Source organism: Lipotes vexillifer, unplaced genomic scaffold, assembly GCF_000442215.2.
Source record: "Lipotes vexillifer unplaced genomic scaffold, Lipotes_vexillifer_v1.1 scaffold567, whole genome shotgun sequence".
NCBI lineage: Eukaryota > Metazoa > Chordata > Mammalia > Artiodactyla > Lipotidae > Lipotes > Lipotes vexillifer.
Window position 1 is genome coordinate 1470637 of NW_006776652.1, and position 22132 is coordinate 1492768.

At 52.2% G+C, this 22132-nt stretch overlaps 1 protein-coding gene across 4 annotated transcripts in view; it reads left to right on the forward strand.

Annotated features, from left to right (window-relative positions):
• Positions 1–22132, forward strand: part of BMP1 (bone morphogenetic protein 1) — a 42277-nt gene that overhangs the window by 250 nt on the left and 19895 nt on the right. The window contains exons 1-9 of one of the 4 annotated variants that reach the window (XM_007450569.1): positions 29–182; positions 7521–7634; positions 9776–9781; positions 10563–10727; positions 10915–11032; positions 11335–11513; positions 12260–12365; positions 13838–13962; positions 14470–14585. In XM_007450569.1, coding sequence (XP_007450631.1) covers positions 29–182; positions 7521–7634; positions 9776–9781; positions 10563–10727; positions 10915–11032; positions 11335–11513; positions 12260–12365; positions 13838–13962; positions 14470–14585 — 1083 coding nt within the window. Of the gene's footprint in view, positions 1–15; positions 183–7520; positions 7644–9775; positions 9782–10562; positions 10728–10914; positions 11033–11334; positions 11514–12259; positions 12366–13837; positions 13963–14469; positions 14586–22132 lie in introns of those variants that run through there. The other 3 variants (XM_007450570.1, XM_007450567.1, XM_007450568.1) reach the window with 3 other exon arrangements.

The window sequence follows — 22132 nt, forward strand, 5'->3', positions numbered from 1 at the left end:
CGCGTCCGCCGCCGCCGCGCCCGCCAGCATGCCCGGCGTGGCCCGCCCGCCGCTGCCGCTGCTGCTCTGGCTGCTGCTGCTCGCGCGCCCGGGCCGGCAGCTCGACTTGGCCGACTACACCTATGACCTGGGGGAGGAGGACGACGCGGAGCCCCTCAACTACAAAGCCCCCTGCAAGGCGGGTAGGCGCCCCCAACCCCACCGGCCGGTCCCGGGGCGCCCGGGTCGGGCGCGGGCGGGCCGGGGCTGGGAGGGAGGCGCGGGCTGCTGAGGGTTCGGGGTTGGGGGAGGACAGTCCGGTGTGGGAAGCCGGGAGCTGCCTGGTTGGCAATGCAGTGGGGAACAAAAGAAAGAGGGAGAGAGGGAGGGGGAAGTTTGGGGGACTTTTAGGGACTGAAGTTTTGCTGCTGTTGGTGGGAGCTGCCGTGGCTGTCTCTGGTCTCTCCCAGAGGATTCCTGCCCGGGTCCCAGGAGAAACCTGCTGCCAAGGAGGCTTTTCCTTCTACTGGAAACTTTTCCGGCCAAACTCCTCTGTGTGTGTGTGTGTGTGTGTGTGTGTGCGCGCACACACTTTTCCCTTCTCCCCCATCCCGGGCTCCAGCACACTGGTGTTTTCCAGCCTGTCTGTCTAGGCTGCCCTGGGGCTGCACGTCTGTCCTGCTGGGTTCAGGGAGGGCTGTATCTCCAAGGAGCAGGTCTCCTGAGACCCCCACCCAGCAAGTGGAAGAAGAAAGTTTTTCAGGGGATCCTCTGAGATCATGCCCACCGGGAATCCCATGTTCCCCACCAGCGGCAGCAGGTTTCTGACCTCGGAGACAGCTGTCAAAGTCAGAGAAGCCAGCCCAGGACAGGGACTTAACTTCTGCCCGTGTGTCAGAGGACCCTACTAAGGCCAAGTGGGGTGGAAAGGGGAAAAACAGAGAACTCAGATACTGTATATCAGTCCTCTCTGTCCCGCAGACACTGGAGGCTAATTAGTCCAGGTCAGGGCCCTGGAGTGTGTGTGTGTGTGTGTGTGTGTGTGTGTTCTTTGTCCATGAAGACCCCGTGTAACCCTTTCACTCCTGCTGGGCCCAGAGGGATTCCCCCTCCTCCCCGCCACACAGAGTGACCAGATGGTCATGCACTCCAGCCGTTTGCCTGATCGGATGACCCTGACAGGCTGCCTGGGACAAGAGAACACACAGGGCATAAGATATCAGAGCCTTTCCTCGACTTCCTGCCTCTGACTTCAGACTGTCTCCAAATAGCCAGAGCCAGGGCAGTGGCACAGTGCCTGGCGTTCTAGAACTGCCTGTGTGGAGCATGAGGTGTTGGGGCGCAGGTTGCTCTGGTCCTGGCCCGGGGGACCCCTCTTTGGGTGATGGATCAGAGCAAACTGCAGGAATAAGAGGCCCTCCAGTGCGAGGAGGAAAAGCCAATCCCTCAGCCCTTCCTCCTCCACCCCTGCTGGGCTGTGAGCAAACCAGACATTAGCCTCCATCTTTCTCGCTGGGCTTGGGGTGGACATGAGGCTAAGTGGACAGAGCGTGGGCTTTGGAAGTAGGCAGACCTAGCTCTCAATCCTGGACCCATAAATCATTAGCTGTAGTATCTTGGGAATGGTAATTATCATCTCTGAACTTTGCTTTTCTCACCTGTAAAATGGAACTGATAATACGATTCTCCGATTCCGCGTAGAGTTGGTGGTAAGGATTAAATGTGAGAACATATATAAAATGCATATGAGAGCGTAACACTTGGTAAGCACTAAATAAATGTTGGTGGCCTACCCCCTGTTTTCTGTGCCTCACGCTCTGACTTCATTTTTTTCTGAGGGAATAGGCTTGGTTTTCAGGAGAAGGGAGTGTCTCCCTAACCCCATCCTGGTGTCACTTATTCATTCAACTGGTCTACATTTACTAAATGCCTAAGAGGTGCCAGGCCCTGGCCTTGATGTTGTGGGAGATACAGAGAATTATAAGTCATGGCCCCTGCCCTCAAGGAGCTTACAGTCCAAAAGGGGCACAAGACACACGTGGACATAACCAACTGCGCAAACCAAGGAGGGAAAGCCCGAAAGGCTCAAGGAGCCTCTTGCCCCTCTGCAGCCCTGGTGGTGCCTCTTGCCCCTCTGCAGCCCTGGTGGTAGTGGTGGCAGAGAAACAGTGATCACAGCAAGCTGGGAAGTTTGGGGAGGTCTTTGTGGAGAAGGAGGGCTGGGCAAGTTCTTAAAGAATAGGTAGGAAGCCAATCTGATGTATGTCACTACCAGTTGGAAATTGGAGGGGTTTGAGCAGTGGGAGGCTGAGGGCTCTATCCCCAGTCTCAGATTTCATGGAAGGGTGGGGCTAGCTGAGCTGGAACTTCAAATGAGGACTCTGGAGAAAGTTCTCCAGCTCGTGTGGGGCTCGTGGGGAGCTGGGCCAGGCCTGGGGGTGGCCAGGAGGGCCTGACAAGGCCAAGATTCAGGGTCAGACCAGGCTTCCCTCCTGGGTGTGACTGGTGCAGCCCTGCCTCCCTCCAGCCTGACTCCTAAGACCCCACACCAACACCCTCAGGCCTCAGGTCCCCAGGCTCTTTCTTCTGTTTGTGTTAACCTCTCCTGCCGGCCTTCACCTCTTGCCCCCTCTGAGCCCTGCCCTCCAGATGCGGGAGGTGGCAATGGCAGGCGTGTCTGGCTTTACTTCCTTTGGACACACCTGGCTCTCCCTGCTCCCTCTACCCACTTGATGCTGTCCAGCTCTCTCCTCCTTGCACGTGGAGGACCAAGAATAAAAGCCCCATTGACTCCCTGGCTCACCTGTGATCTCTCAGGAGAGCGGGGCCTCTTCATTTGAGGTCACCTCTTGTTATTACCATCAGAGTGATGGTTTACTGTTGCAGTAAGGACAAAGTTAAGACCCTTGATACCCTGGAGAGGTGCCTGGATCTTCTGGGCAAGACCAGAACAATGGGCAGGAAGCCAAGCTGGCCTGCGTGTGCTGAGCTGGCTCCACCAAGCCCTTTCTCTCTCTCCCAGGGAGATTGCGAGTCAACCCTGATTTCTTGTACGTTGGGATGCCAAACCATCAAGGGAATCCTTCCCTAAGATTCCCAGTTCCATTTGGCTGCCCCAGATGACTCTGGGAGGGACCCTAGAGGCAGGAATTGGGACACAGCTGCTCCCATCAGCAGAGAAGCCCACAGGGGTTCTTCTGAGCCAGCAAGGACCTTACTTCAGCCTCACCTGGCAGCTCAGAGATCTGCTTTGGGGAGGTGAAGTGGGCCAGTAGCTCGCCAGCCCTTGTCAGCATCCTCATCCCAGGGGCTTTGTAGCCCAGGTTTGGACTTCAGGGGGCCTCAGAGGAGTAGGTTATCAGCTCCAGAGGTTGAGAAACAATTTCTTCTCTTGCCAGACCACATTCTCCCTCCAGACATGCTGAATGAGTCACCCACCCACCTATACCCCTGCTCCATGAGTCACCTTCTCTTTTAGGTGCCCCAAGGGAGCAGGAAAAGTCTTACAATCTCCCTGGGCTCCAGATGGAGGGGGACCGATAGGACTCCCCCAGAAGAAGGAACTTTCAAAAATTCTAGTTTCTCCAGGGATTTTGGGAGAAGATATTGGGGGAGGGGAGGGAGTAGAATGTATCACTCCTCAGGCCACTAACGCTTACCTCCTAAGGATAGCTAGGGGAATCGGCTAATCTCTCTCTCTCTCCTCTCCCCTCTCCATTTCTAAAGGTGCCTCTCTCCTTCTGGGGGTGTAGCCTGTGAAATGGGTTATGTACGTGCAGTTCTTTGCGTGTTTGAAAACACTAGGGCTTGCACAGGGAAGTCGTCAAAAGTGTATTTTTTGTACGCTTGTGGGTGTGCCCCTGCTTTATGGGCAAGTCTGTTCAACTGTGCATGTTGGTACCCCTGAGTACATGTAAGTGCATGTGCAAATGTGCACCTGTGTGTAAATGTACACCTGTGATTAAGTACACGCAAACACTTGCAGGAGCTTAAGCATGTCCTCCCCCAGCAAGAAGCTTGCATCTGTTTAATGGTACATGCGTAGTATGCCTGGTACACATGGCTTTGGGGCTCCGTCACACCAGCCAGGCTCCTCTCCCTCCCCCTAAAACGGGAGGAGACTGCAGTGAGGAGGCTGACCTGAAGGATGCACTGCTTACTCTCTTCTTTCCTCTCTTGCTGGGGGGCCGGTGTGTGTGTGTGGTGGGGTGGGTGGGGGGGACTGGCTATGGAGCAGCCATAAGAGCTCCTGGCTGGTTTACAGCTGGAAAACAAAACAAAAACTTTTGATCCTGTGTTGAAAACAACTACTATCCTGACCTTGACCCTGACCCAGGGCTTCCTTCCTGGTAAGGAGGGGCATCCGGGACTCTCCAGGATCCAGATTCCCTAGCTTCCCCGGAGGGCATCCCAAATGGACAGAGCTTTCAGGCCCAGCTCCTGGCCATCAGGCTCTCCTGCCTACCCCCATCTCTCCCCTCCCCCCTCAGTTCCCGGGGGACTGGAGCAGCCATAAGAGCTCCTGGCTGGTTTACAGCTGGAAAACAAAACAAAAACTTTTGATCCTGTGTTGAAAACAACTACTATCCTGACCTTGACCCTGACCCAGGGCTTCCTTCCTGGTAAGGAGGGGCATCCGGGACTCTCCAGGATCCAGATTCCCTAGCTTCCCCGGAGGGCATCCCAAATGGACAGAGCTTTCAGGCCCAGCTCCTGGCCATCAGGCTCTCCTGCCTACCCCCATCTCTCCCCTCCCCCCTCAGTTCCCACGCATTCTTCAGTCATGACATTCCCACCACAGGGCACTGCTGGCAGTGAGCTCCACCGCTAGGCTAGCCCAGAGCGTGTCCCACCTTCCGCTCACCCTGCCTTCCACACCGCCTTGGTCCCGCAGGCCAACACAGTTCTGTGGCCTCTGTACTTGGAATTTAAGGTTCTGCTTCTGAGCACCTGGGGGCTTCACTCAGCCAGGAGGCCAGTGTGAGTGAAAACTCCATGCCCTTGAAAGTAGAGAGATGAACTTGAGATTATAGGGCTACTATTGGGGCGATATTAACAGTGGCCATTCTGTGGCTTCTTACTGTGCTCCAGGCTTTGTGCTAGATGCTTCATGTACATGCCTTATTTCGTGCAGTAATCCTGGGAGACAGGTTCTTTTGTTTGTTCCTTTTTTATATGGGAGAAAATTGAGGTTTAGAAGAGTTCGTATGACTTGTCAGTGAGAAGTAGTCAAGCTGGGATTCAAAGACAGGTCTGTCTGACTCCAGAGACCTTGCTGTTTGCAGCTATGTCTGAAGATGAGTCTAAATGTCCAGCCACATGTGTACTTGGTGATATCTGTGGGTGTGGCTGTGTGAGCCTGGCGGTGCAGCGTCTGTGCGAAGGTGCAAAGTGAGCAGAGGCGTGAGGGCATTCACATGGGACATGAATGCCCGTATGAACACTGGCACGTAGGACCCGCCACCACCTCCGTGGGGTGTACCTACCATCCCATATCCTTGCTAAGGCCACCCTCGCACGTCAGCTGAGAAGCGCCTTGTATTGCTATCCTATCAGTTGCTGAGCCAAGGCCACCAAGGGTGATGTTTTCAATAAGAGAATCTTTCCCGTGTGGAGGAAGAACTTCTGGGCCACCTACCAGCTGGTGACCTTGGCCAAGTCATTTCCCCACTCACATTCAAGTGTTTTGATCTCTCAAGTCTGGGAGGTGGGCTCAAATCTAGCCACTATCTTATCTCTCCAAGAGTTTGTAATGGGACACTCCTAGGCAAGTGTATGGGTGGAGCTTGGCTTAATGGGCATGTCCCTGGTGGGCCAGGATTAATGAATTCATTAATGTGAAAGCACTTTGTCAACTGGAAAGCACCGCATAAATTTCAACAGACATTTACATAAGGTGTCATTATTGCTACTATTACTGGCTTAATGGGCTTGGAGCTTGCAGTTGGGTTTGTGTGTGTTGGAGCTTCTGCATGTGTGTTTTAGGACTGTCTGTGATGTGTGTAGTTTTTGGTGGATGTGTGTGTCTGAGTGAGTATTTAGAATATGGGTTCTGCAAGATGATGAACTTCAGTGCAGTGAGCACTGGACTGGGAATCAGGAGGTGTGAGTTATAAATCCAGCCTTTGTAGTGACTAGCAATATGGTCTCTACATTTTAAATCATTGCCCTTCTGGCCTTCAGTTTCCACATCTGTAAAATGGAAAGTTGGCCTAGATAACTGCTAAAGTCACTCCCGCTTTCTGCCCATCCAGCTCCAGGTCACATCTATAGAAGAGTGTGTGTCTGGGGCACGTGTTTGCAAGCCCAAAGAATATCGACGTGATCCTTCACTTGAACAAAGGTTATTGAGTGCCTGCCACCAGGAGGGGTGGTATGGGTGCTGCTTGTGTGTGCAGGGTTGTTTCTGTGACTTTTATAGTCTGTGTTTGATGGCATGGCTGTGGATGTCACCATGTGTCTGGAGGAACACTGGCCCATGTGTCTGATTCTGTGTTGATGAGTAGGTGTGTGTGTGTGTGTGTCTGTGTGTGTCTGTGTGCCTGTCTGTCCACCCAGTGGGCCATCTGGGGAGGAGAAACCTGTGTGCAAGGCCTCAAGGTTAAAACAATTTGTGTAACGCTGCCCACCAGGCCTGTGTAGCTCTTGGGATGAGAAGCAGATGTCACTGTGGGTGGAGCTCGGGGGAGGCTGCTCTCTGCTCCACCTCCAGCCCAGCCTCTCACCTCCCCCACAGCAGCCCAGCATGTAGCTTGCATCTGAGCTCCTTCCAAAGCGCTCAGCTCCAGGGCCTCTGTTTCTCAAAAAGCAGATAGACTGTTTAACCCATCCCTTTGGAAACCTCACCCCCCAGCCCCAGAAATCAAAATGTCCCGTTAGCGGAGTTCTTTTTCCCCCAGGCCTTTCTTCCACCAGAGAGGGGACTCTGAGACTCAGAATATGAATCACTTGAGAACTATTAAACCTTTTCCTCCAAGCCCATCAGGTGTCCTGGCTCCCCTCAGTATAAGCTCCCCTCAGTGTAATTGAAATGGCATTTGTTAAGTGAATTCCAAATGCTCAGCACAATGCTAAGGTTATGGGCCCCCGAAGTAGACACTCTGTCCTCTCATCCCCTTTTATTTTCTTGGTAGCACCCATCCCTTCCTGGAATTCTCGAGCTCCGTATTTGTTTACTTGTGTTTCTTTGAAGGTCAGTTTCCTGCGAGCAGGGACCTCTTCTGTCTTGCTAATCACTGGAGTAGCGCCGGCCCACAGTAGGTGCTTACTAAGCATTTGCTAAAGAATGACGGAATAAATGACACGACTGTGGCTTTCAGTAGCTAACAGTCTGGTGGGGGTGGGCATCCGCTTTGCTGAGATTCCAACTGAAAAATGATCATGAATCTCCCTAGAGATCCTCAAAGCCCCCATGTCCCTTCCCCTTCGTCAGAAGGCACTTGAGGATTACAGTTGCTGGGGCCAGGGGCTGTGCCCACAGGGCTGGGCTTTCAGTGCTGGGTAAGGGGGAACTGACTCGCCCCGGCCTCTTCTCTCTCCAGCTGCCTTCCTTGGGGACATCGCCCTTGATGAGGAGGACTTGAGGGCCTTCCAGGTGCAGCAGGCTGCAGATCTCAGACAGCGTGCAACCAGCAGGTCTTCCATCAAAGCTGCAGGTACACCCAGTACGGGCTGGCCCCTCTCTGTCCCAGAAATGGGTTCCAGAATTGGAAAAACAAGGAATCTCCCTGTTCCCAGCCAGGCCCTCCCAGGACAGAGGCCATGAGCTTCAACCCAGCATAAGGGCTTGTCTTCCCTTGGGATATCTTTATCCCTTCCCCAGAGCAGTGGCAAGTGTAGACATACCCAGAAGCTAAGCACCCACATTGTTTTTGTTTTTATTTTTATTTTTTTAAAGAATCTTTTTTTAAAAAATTAATTAATTAATTAATTTATTTATGGCTGTGTTGGGTCTTCATTTCTGTGCGAGGGCTTTCTCTAGTTGTGGCAAGCGGGGGCCACTCTTCATCGCAGTGCGCGGGCCTCTCACTGTCACGGCCTCTCGTTGCGGAGCACAGGCTCCAGACGCACAGGCTCAGTAGTTGTGGCTCACGGGCCTAGTTGCTCCGTGGCATGTGGGATCTTCCCAGACCAGGGCCCGAACCCGTGTCCGCTGCATTGGCAGGCAGATTCTCAACCACTGCGCCACCAGGGAAGCCCCCACCCACATTGTTTTTTGCTTACAGTTTACAAAGTACTTTCAAAAGCATTGTCTAACTTGACTGTCCCCAGTCACCTTCACAGGTAGGTCAGTACAACTCCCACTTTACAGACACAGATCTTCCTGAACTTATGATGGTGTTACATCCTGATAAACCCATCATAAGCTGAAAATATCTTAAGTCAAAAATGCATTTAATACATCTAATCTACTGAACATCATAGCTCAGCCCAGGCTACCTTAAGGGTGCTCAGAACACTTAACACTAGCCTACTGTTGGGCAAAATCTTCTGACACAAAGCCCATTTTATAATAACATGATGAATCCCTCACGTAATTATTGAATACTGTCCCGAAAGCAAAAAACAGAATGGTGGTCTGGGTACAGGATGGTTGTGAGCGTATGGGCTGTTTCCCGTCGTGATGGTGCGGCTGGCAGGGAGCTGCGGCTCGCTGCCACTGCCCAGCGTCTCAAGAGAGGATCACACTGCCTATCACTAGCCCAGGAAATTCAAAATTCAAAGTACGGTTTCTACTGAATGTGTTATCACTTCCGTAACTATCAAAACGTTGTAAGTAGAACCATCCTAAGTCAGAGACCATCTGTACAGAAACTAAGAGTCACAGAGGTAATGTGACATGCTCAAGGCCCCAAAGCTAGTCAGTGGCAAAACTGAGTCAGTGGCAGGAGCCCAGCCCTTCTCACTCCAAATCCCAGGCTCTTCACTGCACATCACAGTCCTTCCTGGGTTCCTCTCCTGCTCCCACTTTGCAAGACAGTACGCATCCTTTAAAGCCCATCTCAAGAGCTTCTCTTGTGAAATCTTCCCTGATCGTCCCCGAGTCCTGACCGTGCCACCATTCGCTGTGCTCTTTCCTCTGGGCTTACACTGTTAGCATCTCACAAGTTGCACCACACTGCAATGATCTGTTTATATGTCTGTCTCCCCAGCTGGACTCAAAGCTCTTCAAGGTCAGGGGTGGGTCCAAGTACCCACCCCCCGCCCCCCGCAACGAGCCTGGCACTTGTGCATGTGTGAGGGAATGGGAGGGTTGAGGGCCTGGGCTGTCTTGGTTCTGTCCAGCCTTCTCACCTCTCTGGAACGTGGTCCTGCTCACAGGTAACCCTCCCATTGCCCGAGTGGGGGATTCTCACCTGGGACCTGTTCTGGGCACACTCTGGTGGTGCCAGGCAGTTGTCCTGTCTGACAGGAGGGAGGATCCTGGCATGGGCAGGCCATGGAGTAAAGGTCAAACTACCCCAGAGAGCAGCTGGCATTGGAGGGTGACCTGGTAGCCTGGTAACTAGCAAGCCTTACTTGACCTTAGTGGGGACTAGTAGACATGGGACAAGAGGAAAGCAGAATGGAGATTTGGATAACTTGGACTTGCCACTAACCCACCATCTGACTTTGCGCAAATCTTGGGCTTTAGTTTCCTCATCTGTCAAATGTAGATAGCGACACTTGCCCAGTCCATCCAGAGAGCTACTGTGTCAAATGAGGACATGTACTTGGGAATACTTAAAGAGGACATCAAGTTCTGTATGCTTCATAAATATGAAGGATTATTGGCTGAGACAGGACTGTTTCCTAGTCTCAGGTCCCCTGCAGGTCTGGGGAAACGAGTACACCACTGTTCTCTTTTTCACTGACAGTCAGTTCTCTGTTCATGGTAGTTATGAATAGAGTTATAGAATAACCTTACAGTTATTCCATAAAGTCACTGCGAACACTGAATTAGCAAATTCTGAGCCGTTACTCCTAGGAGAAATACAGGGTTAGGTTCCTGCAAGCCTCTGGTCACATTTTCATCAACTCATCAATATGTAACCCAGTCTTATGTGTGTTTCTATTTAAAGACACCTTAATTAATATAGCATTGATCCATTAACATTGAACTCATGGCCAACAGCACTGTAACTCATGCCTGAACAAAGCTTCGCTAACCCAGGTATTTTCTCCATAAGGTACATCCCAGCCCTCTTGCACTTGGGAACCCTAGACAGCCCTTCAGCACTACAGGGGGGTAAGGGGAGGCTCATTTTAAACAGCAAACTCACCGACAAAAAGCACAAAATGCAAAAAACGTTGCACTAAATAGATTGTGAAAAAGATATTTACAGTATAAGCTGAAACAAGAAGGCAGCCTGTCGCCTTGTTCAGGCTCAGCTGGGATCATGCCTGTTGGGTGACTTAAATTTTCCACTGCTCTGTGCATGACAGCAAGTGACCATGAACGAGCTGAGGGTATTGATTTGGGGGTTACAAAGACATTTTACTGAGTGGGCAGATACGGAATCCCTAGATAACGAGGGTCGGTTGTAATTTGCTTTCTCTTGCTCTTCATTCCCTTGCTACCAAATGCCTTCTTTCAATTTCAGGAAACTCTTCCATCCTCAACTGTCAGAGCACTAGTGGGCAGCCGCAGAGGAAAAGTCACGGGAGATGGAGAAGCAGGTCCCGGAGCCGGAGGGCAGCAACGTCTAGACCAGAGCGCGTGTGGCCCGATGGGGTCATCCCCTTTGTCATCGGGGGAAACTTCACTGGTGAGCATGATGTCGGGCATGTGGGGAGCAGCCTGCACCCTGGCCTGGCCTCAGGACAGCCCTGTCGTGCATGATGGTGTGAGTGGTACCTTCTGCCTGTCTGTCCAATGAATGGCTGACTCTTTAGCAATGGGTGGAAGTGGGCCCACCTGGACAACTGACAGCCTGGCCTCCCTTGTCCTGGCAGGCAGCCAGAGGGCAGTCTTCCGGCAGGCCATGAGGCACTGGGAGAAGCACACCTGTGTCACCTTCCTGGAGCGCACAGACGAGGACAGCTATATTGTGTTCACCTATCGACCCTGCGGGTGAGCAGGGGCCCCTGGGCGCCGTACCCTCTGCCATCGCCCCAACCCATGTTCTGTCCTGAGCACTGCAACTGTCTCATCTGGGTACGGCCCTGCGTCATCTGTCCCCTCCCGCCATGGGGCATCTCCCCAGGAGCTGCCCCGGATGTGGCTCAGACCCCAGCCCACAGTCCGGGCATCCCGCACTTGGGTCCTTCCCCAACCCCTCCGCTCCCTGGCCCCCCTGGCAGCCACACCCGACCCCTGAGTGGATGCACTCCCCCAGCTCGGGACCGCCCCCCTGAGCTGGCCCCGCCCTCCAGGTGCTGCTCCTACGTGGGCCGCCGTGGTGGGGGCCCCCAGGCCATCTCCATCGGCAAGAACTGTGACAAGTTCGGCATCGTGGTCCATGAACTGGGTCATGTCATTGGCTTCTGGCACGAACACACACGGCCCGACCGAGACCGCCACGTCTCCATCGTGCGCGAGAACATCCAGCCAGGTACGCACCTCTACCTGCCCCTCCAGGGCTCCTGGTCAGGGTGGGAGCTGCTCCCTCAAGCCATCGCCTTTGGTCAACTCAGCATTATAGTCCCAGCCAGCTGGGTAGTCACAGCCCTGCCTGGGGTCCAGACCCTTCCCCTGCAGCATCTCCTTCGGGTCAGTAGCAGCTCAGGGACTGCAAATCAGTTGTCAGATGGGGGGCCAGGACAGGTCCAGGTCCTGCACACAGAGGCTGTCTGGAGCAGCCAGAACCCACCTGGCCTTTAGGGTGGCGGGTGGGAAGCGGTTAGCCCATCCTCCATGCTGCCTCAGCCTTTCTCTTCACTTTTACCCAGTCTCCTGCTCTTGGCCTATGCTGTCCTCTAAGGGTTTTTTCCTCTCTCCTTTCTCCCCACTGTGCTCTCTTTCTTCCCTCCCTTCCTGCTTCCTCCCTTTCTCCCCAGGCCTCCTCCACTCTTCACTGCTCTCATCTCCCTGTGGTTCTAGAAATGGGCACCTCCTTCCCATCTTCCCTTGAGCCTTCCCTCCAGCAAGTCCTCAACCCCACCCACCCCCTGCTGGACAGACTCTTCTAGAGACCCGCCCCTCCCCCAGGCTTCCCTTGGCAGCTGCCCAGACCCTCAGGTAGGGGGGCACCTCTCAAGTGCAGGGAGGACCCCGCTCCCCACCCTGAAAAGGTAGCACTGCATCCCTCACAGACCCACCCGCTCCCACCTCCCCACACCCTTTTCCTGGTCTTCGCAGGGCAGGAGTATAACTTCCTGAAGATGGAGGTCCAGGAGGTGGAATCCCTGGGGGAGACCTATGATTTTGACAGTATCATGCACTATGCCCGGAACACATTCTCCAGGTGAGAGATGGGGCCCAGCCCTGCCCTCCGTAGGCCTCCCGCTTTGCACTAGGCTGTCCTGCCGGGGTCGTTGGCAAGGACAAGGGTGGGCCTCTGGGTGGCTGCGGCCCCCGAGCAGAGGACCCGTGGGTGCTGCCTGCCCTGCTGTCCTCTTCCACGGTGGGTCCATGGCAGGGCCAGGACTCACAGAGCCTGGGTTCTTCACCTAGTACTGGGCACACCTGGCCCAGGAGGCTGAAACCCAGCTGCTGTGCAGCCGCGTGGTGTGCTGTGGCCCCGGAACCGTATCCGCCCAAAGGAGCTGAGCTTTTCCCTCAACCCTCAGCCAAAGGGGGCATGTCTTTCTGATGGGTCTGCCTTTTCGTAATTGGCTGATTGGCACAAAGTCTGGCTTCTGCCCTGGACCAGCCCCGCTCCCCAGCTCACGAGCACGTATATACCTACTCTTTATCCTGGGCCTAGGTTCCCAGAAATCACAGCCAGAGCCCCCAGAGGCAGCCTCCCCGTCCCAGCTTCTCCTTAGCAGAGTGTGGGAAACAGCCCCTCCTCCTCCTCTGCCTCCCCCCAGCACCCCAACTCGTACCCCCTCCTGGCCTTTCCCATGCCTGGCTCTGTCCTCATCCTCTGTCTCTGCTCTCCCAGACCCTGGCCCTCCCCCTCTCCTCAGATGCTCCTTCTAGACCCACTCTTTCTGCCTCCAGACCTGAGGGAACAGAGACCAAGGAAGGGTGGTGAGGTCATCCCACCCGCCACACCCACAGACCACCCCCTGTACATTTCCCACCACATCCCACCCCACCTCCTGCTGAGTTCTACCCAGCTGGGTGTGAGTCAGGGGCCCTGGGGAGGTGGAGGGATGCCTGCTCCCCCTTCCTTCTGCTCCTCCCAGATGGAAACATCCAGGACCTAGCAGGCAGGAACTGAGGGGACAGGGGACACTGATGGATCAGGAGCTAGCGGGGCTGTCCCTGGGGTCTGGTCTGGCCACGGTGGAGCCTGCCCTTTGGCCTTGTCCCAGGTGCCATCAGGAGTAGCCCGTGCCAGCAGGACGAAGCGTTGGCCCTGGGTAGTCCTGGGAGAGGTGTAGTCAGGGCTGAATCAGCACAGGGGGCCTCAGAAGCAGGGCCGGGCAGGGCTGAGACATGACTGACGAGGGGTCTGGAGCTCTCCCGGGGCTGGGAGTTGAGCCAGACTGAGCCGGAGTACTGGTGTGTCCCCAGGGCCTCCTAGGTCCATGTCCCCGACCTCCCAAAGTGTTCCTGGGGCTCCCCCAGGCCCTGTGGTATGGCTGCCACGGAGCAGGGTGGCTGCTGGTCAGCGGGCAGTGTAATGACAGGATGAGATGTCTCCACCCGTCCCTGACCCTGCTGAGGAATGTCTGGGCTCTTGCGGGGTCGTGACCTTCGGTGCACGCAGCCCAGCCGCCCTCCTTCCCATCGGATTCTCACCCAGGCTGGTCTCCTCCTCCTCAGGGGCATCTTCCTGGACACCATCGTTCCCAAGTACGAGGTGAATGGGGTGAAGCCTCCCATCGGCCAGAGGACCCGGCTCAGCAAGGGGGACATTGCCCAGGCCCGCAAGCTCTACAAGTGCCCAGGTCGGGGCAGGGGTGGGGACAGGCCAGGGTCGGGTGGAGGGCAGGCCCTGGGGCCAAGAAGGTTGAGGCTGTGAGACTTAGAAAAGGCTGAGGCTGCCTGGTGTCGGGGGAGGGGGCACCCAGGGTCGGGGAGTGTTCAAGTTACAGACCCAAACTGGGGCTTGGATCAGGTGGGGAGATGCCGAGCCACCCATCTTCTGGGGGTGAGAGTGAGGGACAGTAGGAGCAGAAAATGGGGGGCGCAGAGCGATTCTCAGGGAGTGAGATGGAGTGAGGCCCTCCGAAGGAGCTTGACCTTAACTCTGGAACCCATGTTGCCTTGACAACAGGGCATCCTGCAGCATTAGGTAGAACGGAAAGGAGAAGGGAGGGATCTTAAGGGGACAGGGCCATCCCAGACTCTCTCCTCTCCCCCAAAGGATGCCAGGGCTCAGGGCAGGGAAGCCCGAAAGTTGTGGGGATTGGGCGCCTGCAGCCAGCAACCCAGTCATTTCCTTTCCTCGACAGCTTGCGGAGAGACCCTACAAGAGAGCACGGGCAACTTCTCCTCCCCCGAGTACCCCAACGGCTACTCCGCCCACATGCACTGCGTATGGCGCATCTCAGTCACACCTGGGGAGAAGGTAACTGAGTGTCCCCTCCTCTGCCAGGACCCCTGAGTAGGAGAGCTTAGTCCATGTGGCTGTGAGTGACCTACCTGGGGAATGTAAACTCTTTCACCCTGCAGGATGATGAGAGGCTTCTACTAATAGTTGTATATAAATCCTAACTTGTGAATAGCATTTACTATGTGCCAGACATTTTTCTAAGTGCTTCTCAGATCCATTCACAGGCTTTTCATGTGGAGTCTGGACCTCTCACCCACCCCTGGACCTTCCATGTCCTTCATATATATATATATATATATATATTTTTTTTTTTTTTTTTTTTGGGGGTACGGGGGCCTCTTAAGGTGCCAGTACCGTCGTTGGGAAAGGACTTTATATAGAGTTGGAACAGTTGGTATCCCTAAGTGATTTATTTATTATTTTTTGTTTGTTTGTTTATTTGTTTTTGCGGTACGCGGGCCTCTCATTGTTGCGGCCTCTCCCGTAGCGGAGCACAGGCTCCGGACGCGCAGGCTCAGCGGCCATGGCTCACGGGCCCTGCCGCTCCACGGCATGTGGGATCTTCCCGGACACACGAACCCGTGTCCCCTGCATCGGCAGGCAGACTCTCAACCACTGCGCCACCAGGGAAGCCCGATGTCCTTCATACTTTTATTGCTCCCAAGAGTCAGCTTTAAGGCTTTATTTCCCTTGATTGGAACTTGGTTCTTAATGTCCTAGTGCAACCTTGAGCTGGGTTAGATTTTATTACCGGTCGCATTGCTCATTCCAACAGCTCTCAAGATCATTTTGAATCAGAATTCCACCATCCAGCAGGTAGCCGTCCTCACTCTGCCATGAGCTCATTTGATAAGCATGGCTTCTGGGTGTTCCGAACCTGGCCTTTGATCAGAATATTGAACAGGACATGAATTAAAGCAGATCCAAGATCTCCCTCTGAATTGACATTGACCCAGTAATCTGCAGGCTTCGGGCAAAGCTATTCCACTAGCTATGACTACGCTAAATGTCATTACCAGCCAGCCACCGGTCACCACCTTATTGACCAACCACCGTATGAGCTGCTTCTGAGACCAGGCCTTTGTCGTCTCTATGTCTCTGGCACAGGAAGTGATTAATAAATGCCGAATACATGGATGAATTGCCTTACCAAAACAAATCCACTGTTTCACCAGTTGGTAAATCCCCTTTTAAAAAGGAAGTGAGATTTGTCTAATGTACCTTGTTTCAAGTGAACCCAAAAGTAGTCAAGTGTTTCTTTTCTAAATGGTCATAGACCATCTGTTTAATTGGGGATCACCACTGAACTCAGTGGTTTGCAATTCCCAGAATTCACTCTAAACCCCCTTCTCAACACACGCACGTGCATGCACGCATGCATACAAACCCCTTTTGAAAACTGGGAAAGATTTTGTTCTGAGTTCTCCAGATTACAGACACTGCTCACATCTGCAAGTTATTTGAATGTCCTCTGATGTCATTTTTGAGTCTAGAGGCAAAAGCCAATTTAAAGAGGCGCTCGCTGACTCTCCTTCTGTATTATTGAGCTTCTATTTCCTTTCCAAACGATGCTGATTTTATTTTTTTATAATTTGAAGATCATCCTCACTTACGACAGACTTTTACTGAGAGCTGAGTAATTCCCTATCTCCCTTGGTTAACTTTCTACCATCTTCCCTCAAAAGTGAACCCACCCCTTCCTTGTTCTTGTTCTGAATCTAAGTTAAAAATTGCAGTCCTTTTCACTGTCTGGTAGTGACCTTGCCCTGGATTCCTTCCTTCCTCTGCTGAGGGTTTCCAGCCTTTGGAAATCTCACCGCAGATAACAATAATAATAATAACAACTAATGATCATTGAGCGTATGATTGGCCAGGCATGTGTTAAATCTCTGTGTTATGTCTTTTAGCACAACGTTATAGGCTGGGTGCTAATGTTAGCCTCATTTTGTATATGAGAAAACAAACTTGGAAAAATTAACTTGCCCAAGATCTCATAGATCCTGGATTATGACGTAAAAGTCTGTGATTGAAATACTGTGTGTATTCCAAAGCCTTGTCCCATTCCAACAACTAAGTGCCCTACGGCAACTTGTGTGGCCACTAGGTGCCCAGTGCTGGGCCCAGCCCTGGGGATGGACAGGTGCACGAGACAGTTCGTGGCCCCACGGAGCACAGAGTAGGGTAGAGCATCACTTTCTTTCCCATTCAGGAGGTTTGCTCAGTTGGCAGGCATATGGCAACTTGGTCAGGACCCTCTTCTTTCCTTGCTTCGTGGGCTGGCATGGGCTGGCCCTAGTCTCTAGAGAGCACATGGCCTTGCCTTAGGAGCCTCTCCGTGCCTGAGACCTGCTCCCTTCATAGCTCCCACAAGACTCCCCATCCTTTTTCACAGGCCTGCCTGGAGCTCCAGGGAGAGAAGTGGGCTACGGATAAAAATTCCAGATTAACCAATGCATGATTGTAGAAATGCAAAAAGTAAAACCCACCCATGGTCCTGGTTGAAATTGTAGAATTGTAACTGAACCAAAGGTGGAACCCTGGGGGACAGAAACATTTAAAGGCTGGGGAGGCAGAAGAGGATGGTACCATAAAGTTGGCATGGCCACTTTTTGTTACTTACCAATTATGTGCCAAAGTATTGGCATCTTACATGCATGATCTCATTAGTCCTCACAACCGTTTCATGACGTAGGTACTGTTATCCCTACTGGAGAGTGGAGGGAATTGAGGCTTAAAGTGCAGGAGTAGATCTGGCCAGGTTTGCTCAGGTAACAATGGTGGAACCAGCATTCAGTTCTAGGACTATCTGACTCCAAAGTCTACTCTTTCAACAGTAAACCTTAAATAAATCCACGTGTGTTAGCGGATGGACTTTGACATCTGTTTGGCTCCTGAGAGGTTGTTTTTCACTTGTCTACCAGTTCTCAGCTTATTGCCAGACATGCAAGTGATATGTAAAACTTACCTTGTACAATTGTGCAAGTCGTAGGGATGTCAGACAAGAGAAAGAGCCACTTTGGAGGACTTCTTGGAGGATCCTCAAGTCTTGACACCACTGCCCTGAAGAGGATTTACAGTGTTTCCCAAGCAACAAAGGGAACTCCTTTATGAGCAGTGGTTTCCGAAGGAGACCGTAGTCAAATGTTGCAGAGGAGCCAGGAAGATAAGAACTTAAAATGGTTTTGGATTTGGCCGTATCCACCCTCATTCCCATCAAGGTCCAACCCAAATTCTGCCTCCTCCCATCCCCCAGCTGGGCAGAGATGACCCCTCCCATCCCTCCTCTGCAAGGCCTGGGCTGGGTCCTCCCTTAAGTCCCTCTTCGCAGGCACTGAAGGGCGTAGAGCTCTGAGCATGGAGGGAAAGTTGATGCTCATTCTTCGCACAGCCGTTGGGCAAAATTGATTGGTAGGCCTGGGGAGGCCACATGGAATGGAGGTTAAGGGTATAAGTTTAAGATCTAGAGTGCCTGGGTTTGACTCCCAGCTGTGCTCTTTACTGGATGTATGATCTTGGGGAAGTTGCTTACCCTCTCTGTGCCTTTGTTTCCCCATTTGTAAAATGAGCCTGGTGATGGTACCTCCCTCATGGGGTTGATACGAGGATTAAACAAGTTAATGTACATAAAGTGCTTAGGGCTCTGCCTGGAATATAGCGGGAATTCAATCAATGTTAGCTGCTAGTATCATTCTACGGTCCCGATCTATTAAATGAGTGAGCCCTGGTCAACTTCCCCAGGTACCTCATTTGCCTCCCTCTATTTCCTGCATTCTGATCCGGACCGTCCTGTGAACCCAATATCAAACTATCTAAGCAAATTCAACTCCAGGAGTGAAATTAATGTTTATCAAGTGGCATACACTGTCGTATGGATGTGTGACATGTATGTATGGCACCCGTGTCAGACAAGGTCGTAAATTTTACATGTATTAATTTAATTCCCCTAAGTCCTATGAGGCTGGTACTATTACCGTTACCGTCTTACAGATAAGGAAACAGAGGCCCAGAGGACTTAAATGAGGCCTAAGATCTGACTGAAGCCAGACAACAGGTCCCCCAGGGTCGGCGTGTTCTCCCACCTCCTCCCTGAGAGCGCACAACAAGCATGAGGAATACTTCCCACACGCAGGGTGCACCTGGGGACTCTGTACCCGTATCTCATTTACCCCCGGCTCCCCAGTGGAGTCGTTATGGTCACCTCCATTTTTCGGACAGAGACAGCGAGGCACAAAGTCACCAGCCAGGAAGTGGCAGAGCTGGCCCAGTTTTCCTTGGCAAAGGGCAGTGCCCCTGCCACCAGCGCACAGCTGTTTCCACACGACAGAAGTTGTTACAACCCTTAATTAGACACCTCCGGTCTCAGTATAGCCGTGGCTGCGCCTCCCTGTAGGATGCCCCTGACTGCTCGCCCAGGTCTCTTCCTTCCACGTGAGGTGGCCTCTGCTTCCTCCTGTGCGTGGCAGGACTTGGGTGGGCCCCGTGGGGCTCTGCTGGCTGGGCACGGTTTCTTCTGCAGAGGCCTGAATCCATCCCCCCTGGACAGAGTCACAGTTGTTTCCGGGGAGGGAGAGAAAGTGGCTGCTGTTCTCAGGGCTGCTTGCTGAGTGAAATTGATTGGCAGGCCCAAGGAGGCCACGTGGAGGAGGGGTTAAGGGTGTAAGTTTAGGAGTCAGGGAGCCATCACTCTGCCCTCTGCATTCCTTCTTCCACCCAGCAGCTCTTCGAAAGATATTTTTGTTGTTTGCTAGATATAAAGATAACATATGTATGTTGTAAACATTTTGAGCAATATAGGAACGCCTAAGGTAAAAAGTGAATTTTCTCCCCCTGATCATCCTCCAAATCCCACCCCACAGAGACAACTAAGCATTGGTAACACTTGGGATGTCCTTCCAAACCCTTCTAGTGTGGGGGTGGGGGTGGCCTTCTGTAACTTGCCTTTCACTCAACAATAAATCACAGTCATCATTCCATGTCAGCACATATAGATCTACCTCAATCACTTTCATGGTTGCTTGGCATCCCATCATCTTGATTGCCCTTAATTTAATTATTTTAATCATCCCCTCAGGTCTCTTGATGGATGCTGATGTAAGTTTTTCCAAGCTTTCATTACTGCCAAAATAAATACCTTGAAACTTAAATCTTTATACCCTTGGGCAAGTATATTAGAATAGATTCCAAAAAGCAAAATTCTACTCAAGAACTATTTATTAAACAACTATTATGTGCCATGCACCAAGGATTCCATAGTGAATTAAATTTCCTCTGTGGTCATATTTGGTCTTTCCTAAAAAGGTAAAATATTGGGTCATAAGACACTGGCTCTATAGCAAGAGTTAGAACAGATTTTCAACTTCAGTTTTTCAAAATGCCAGGACTTGTATCTTTATAATAATAATAATAATACTCCCAATGATGATTAATCATCATCATCAAGAGTAATATAGTGCAGTTTTCGGGGGTTCCCTGGTAGCCTAGTGGTTAGGATTCCGGGCCTTCAGTGCCGAGGCCCGGGTTCAATCCCTGGTTGGGGAACTGAGATCCTGAAAGCCGTGCGGCGCGGCCAAAAAAAAAAAAAAGGAGTAATATAGTGCACTTTTTGTGTTTTTTTAATTTTTATTTGTTTTTTGGCTGTGTTGGGTCTCCGTTGCTGCACGTGGGCTTTTGTTAGTTGCGACGAGCAGGGGCTACTCTTCCTTGCGGTGCGCGGGTTTCTCATTACAATGGCTTCCCTTGTTGCAGAGCATAGGTTCTAGGCGCACAGGCTTCAGTAGTTGCAGCACGCAGGCTCAGTAGTTGTGGTACGCGGGCGTAGTTGCTCCATGGCATGTGGGATCTTCCCAGACCAGGGATCGAACCTGTGTCCCCTGCATTGGCAGGCAGGTTCTTAACCACTGCGCCACCAGGGAAGTCTCCTGTAGTGCACTTTTCAAAACGTGATCTCACTCGATTACATCTCAGGGTAACAAAATTAATGAAAGCCCCCCCAAACACAAACATATTTAAACTCATGTGTGAATCAGAAGAAAATATGAAAGATGGACCGTGGGTTCCAGGCTAGGTCAGAAGAAATGTAAGTACACGGGGGTGAAAAGCAGTGAAAGTACAACAGGCTCAGTAGATTGAAGGTTGCAGTGAACCGGAAGGATCGTTGAGCTCTGTGTACAGAGGGAGTGAGCAAGGAAAGATTGGGGCACATGGATGAAGAGTGTGGGATCCTTGGATTTGACATTATGGATGATAACAAGGTCCAGGGCATGATGTGCTGGCTGAGAAGGGGCAGAGAGAGGGTGAGAGAGGAGGTTAGGGAATGCAAAGGTCAGGAAATGGGAAGGATAGTGCAGGTGGATATTGAAAACACCAAGAAGGAACTTCCCTGGTGGCGCAGTGGCTAAGAATCCACCTGCCAATGTGGGGGACATGGGTTTGAGCCCTGGTCCAGGAAGATCCCACATGCCGCGGAGCAGCTAAGCCCGTGTGCCACAACTACTGAGCCCATGTGCCACAACTACTGAAGCCCGCGCGCCTAGAGCCCGTGCTCCGCAACAAGAGAAGCCACCGCAATGAGAAGCCCACGCACCACAACAAAGAGTAGACCCCGCTCACCACAACTAGAGAAAAGCCCGTGCACAGCAACAAAGACCCAACGCAGCCAAAGATAAATAAATTAAATTAAATTAAAAAGTAAAATTAAAAAAAAAAAGAAAACACCAAGAATTCTGACGGGGTCGGTGCTAAAGTGACCAAGAGCCGGGAGCTCTTCCTTGACCAGTGGTTTTTCATTCTGGCCTCCACTCTGTCTGCCTCTGACACTGCAGTGAGCCACAGGGGAGATGGACACCCTTGTCCCCTTCTCCTCCAGCAGGGAACCCAGCTAGCACCTAACAGGTCGACCCCTTGGGCTTTCTCATGCCCACTGCACACTCCTCGCAGATGGGGGTGCCATTCTCTGGAGTCCCTGCTTCTTGGACTCTGAACATACAGCAGGCTTCAGTGCTCACTCTGGAAACTACTAAGGAAGGAGTTTCCCTCCTAGTAAGTGAGCTTCTCTACCTGTTCATATGCCCCCCTGCTGGGGAGACTTGGTACTTACCGAGGTATCGAACGTTCCTCCAGCATTAGGTGAACATTTGATGAGTTCAAGGGCTGAAATAAGTTTATGTGAAGGAGGTGCTTAGGGCAGTATCTGTACCTATGTATTGCTGTGTTAGGGTGAGCTGCTCTTTCCTCATTTTATGCACCATTTTATGCAGAGGCGAGATTCAAACCCAGGCTCGTGTGACTGGAATCTGAGTTTTTCACTAGGTGTTCTTTCCATGCATATGTCTTATTCTTCTAAGTCCTGAGTTCCTAGACAGGGACATTTCTTTTTTTCTTTTTCTTTTATTTATTTATTTATTTTTGGCTGCGTCAGGTCTTTGTTGCTGCGTGCAGGCTTTCTCTAGTTGTGGCGAGCGGGTTCGCCTCTTTGTTGAGGTGCGCAGGCTTCTCATTGCGGTGGCTTCTCTTGTTGTGGAACACGGTCTCTAGGCGCATGGGCTTCAGTAGTTGCGGCACAC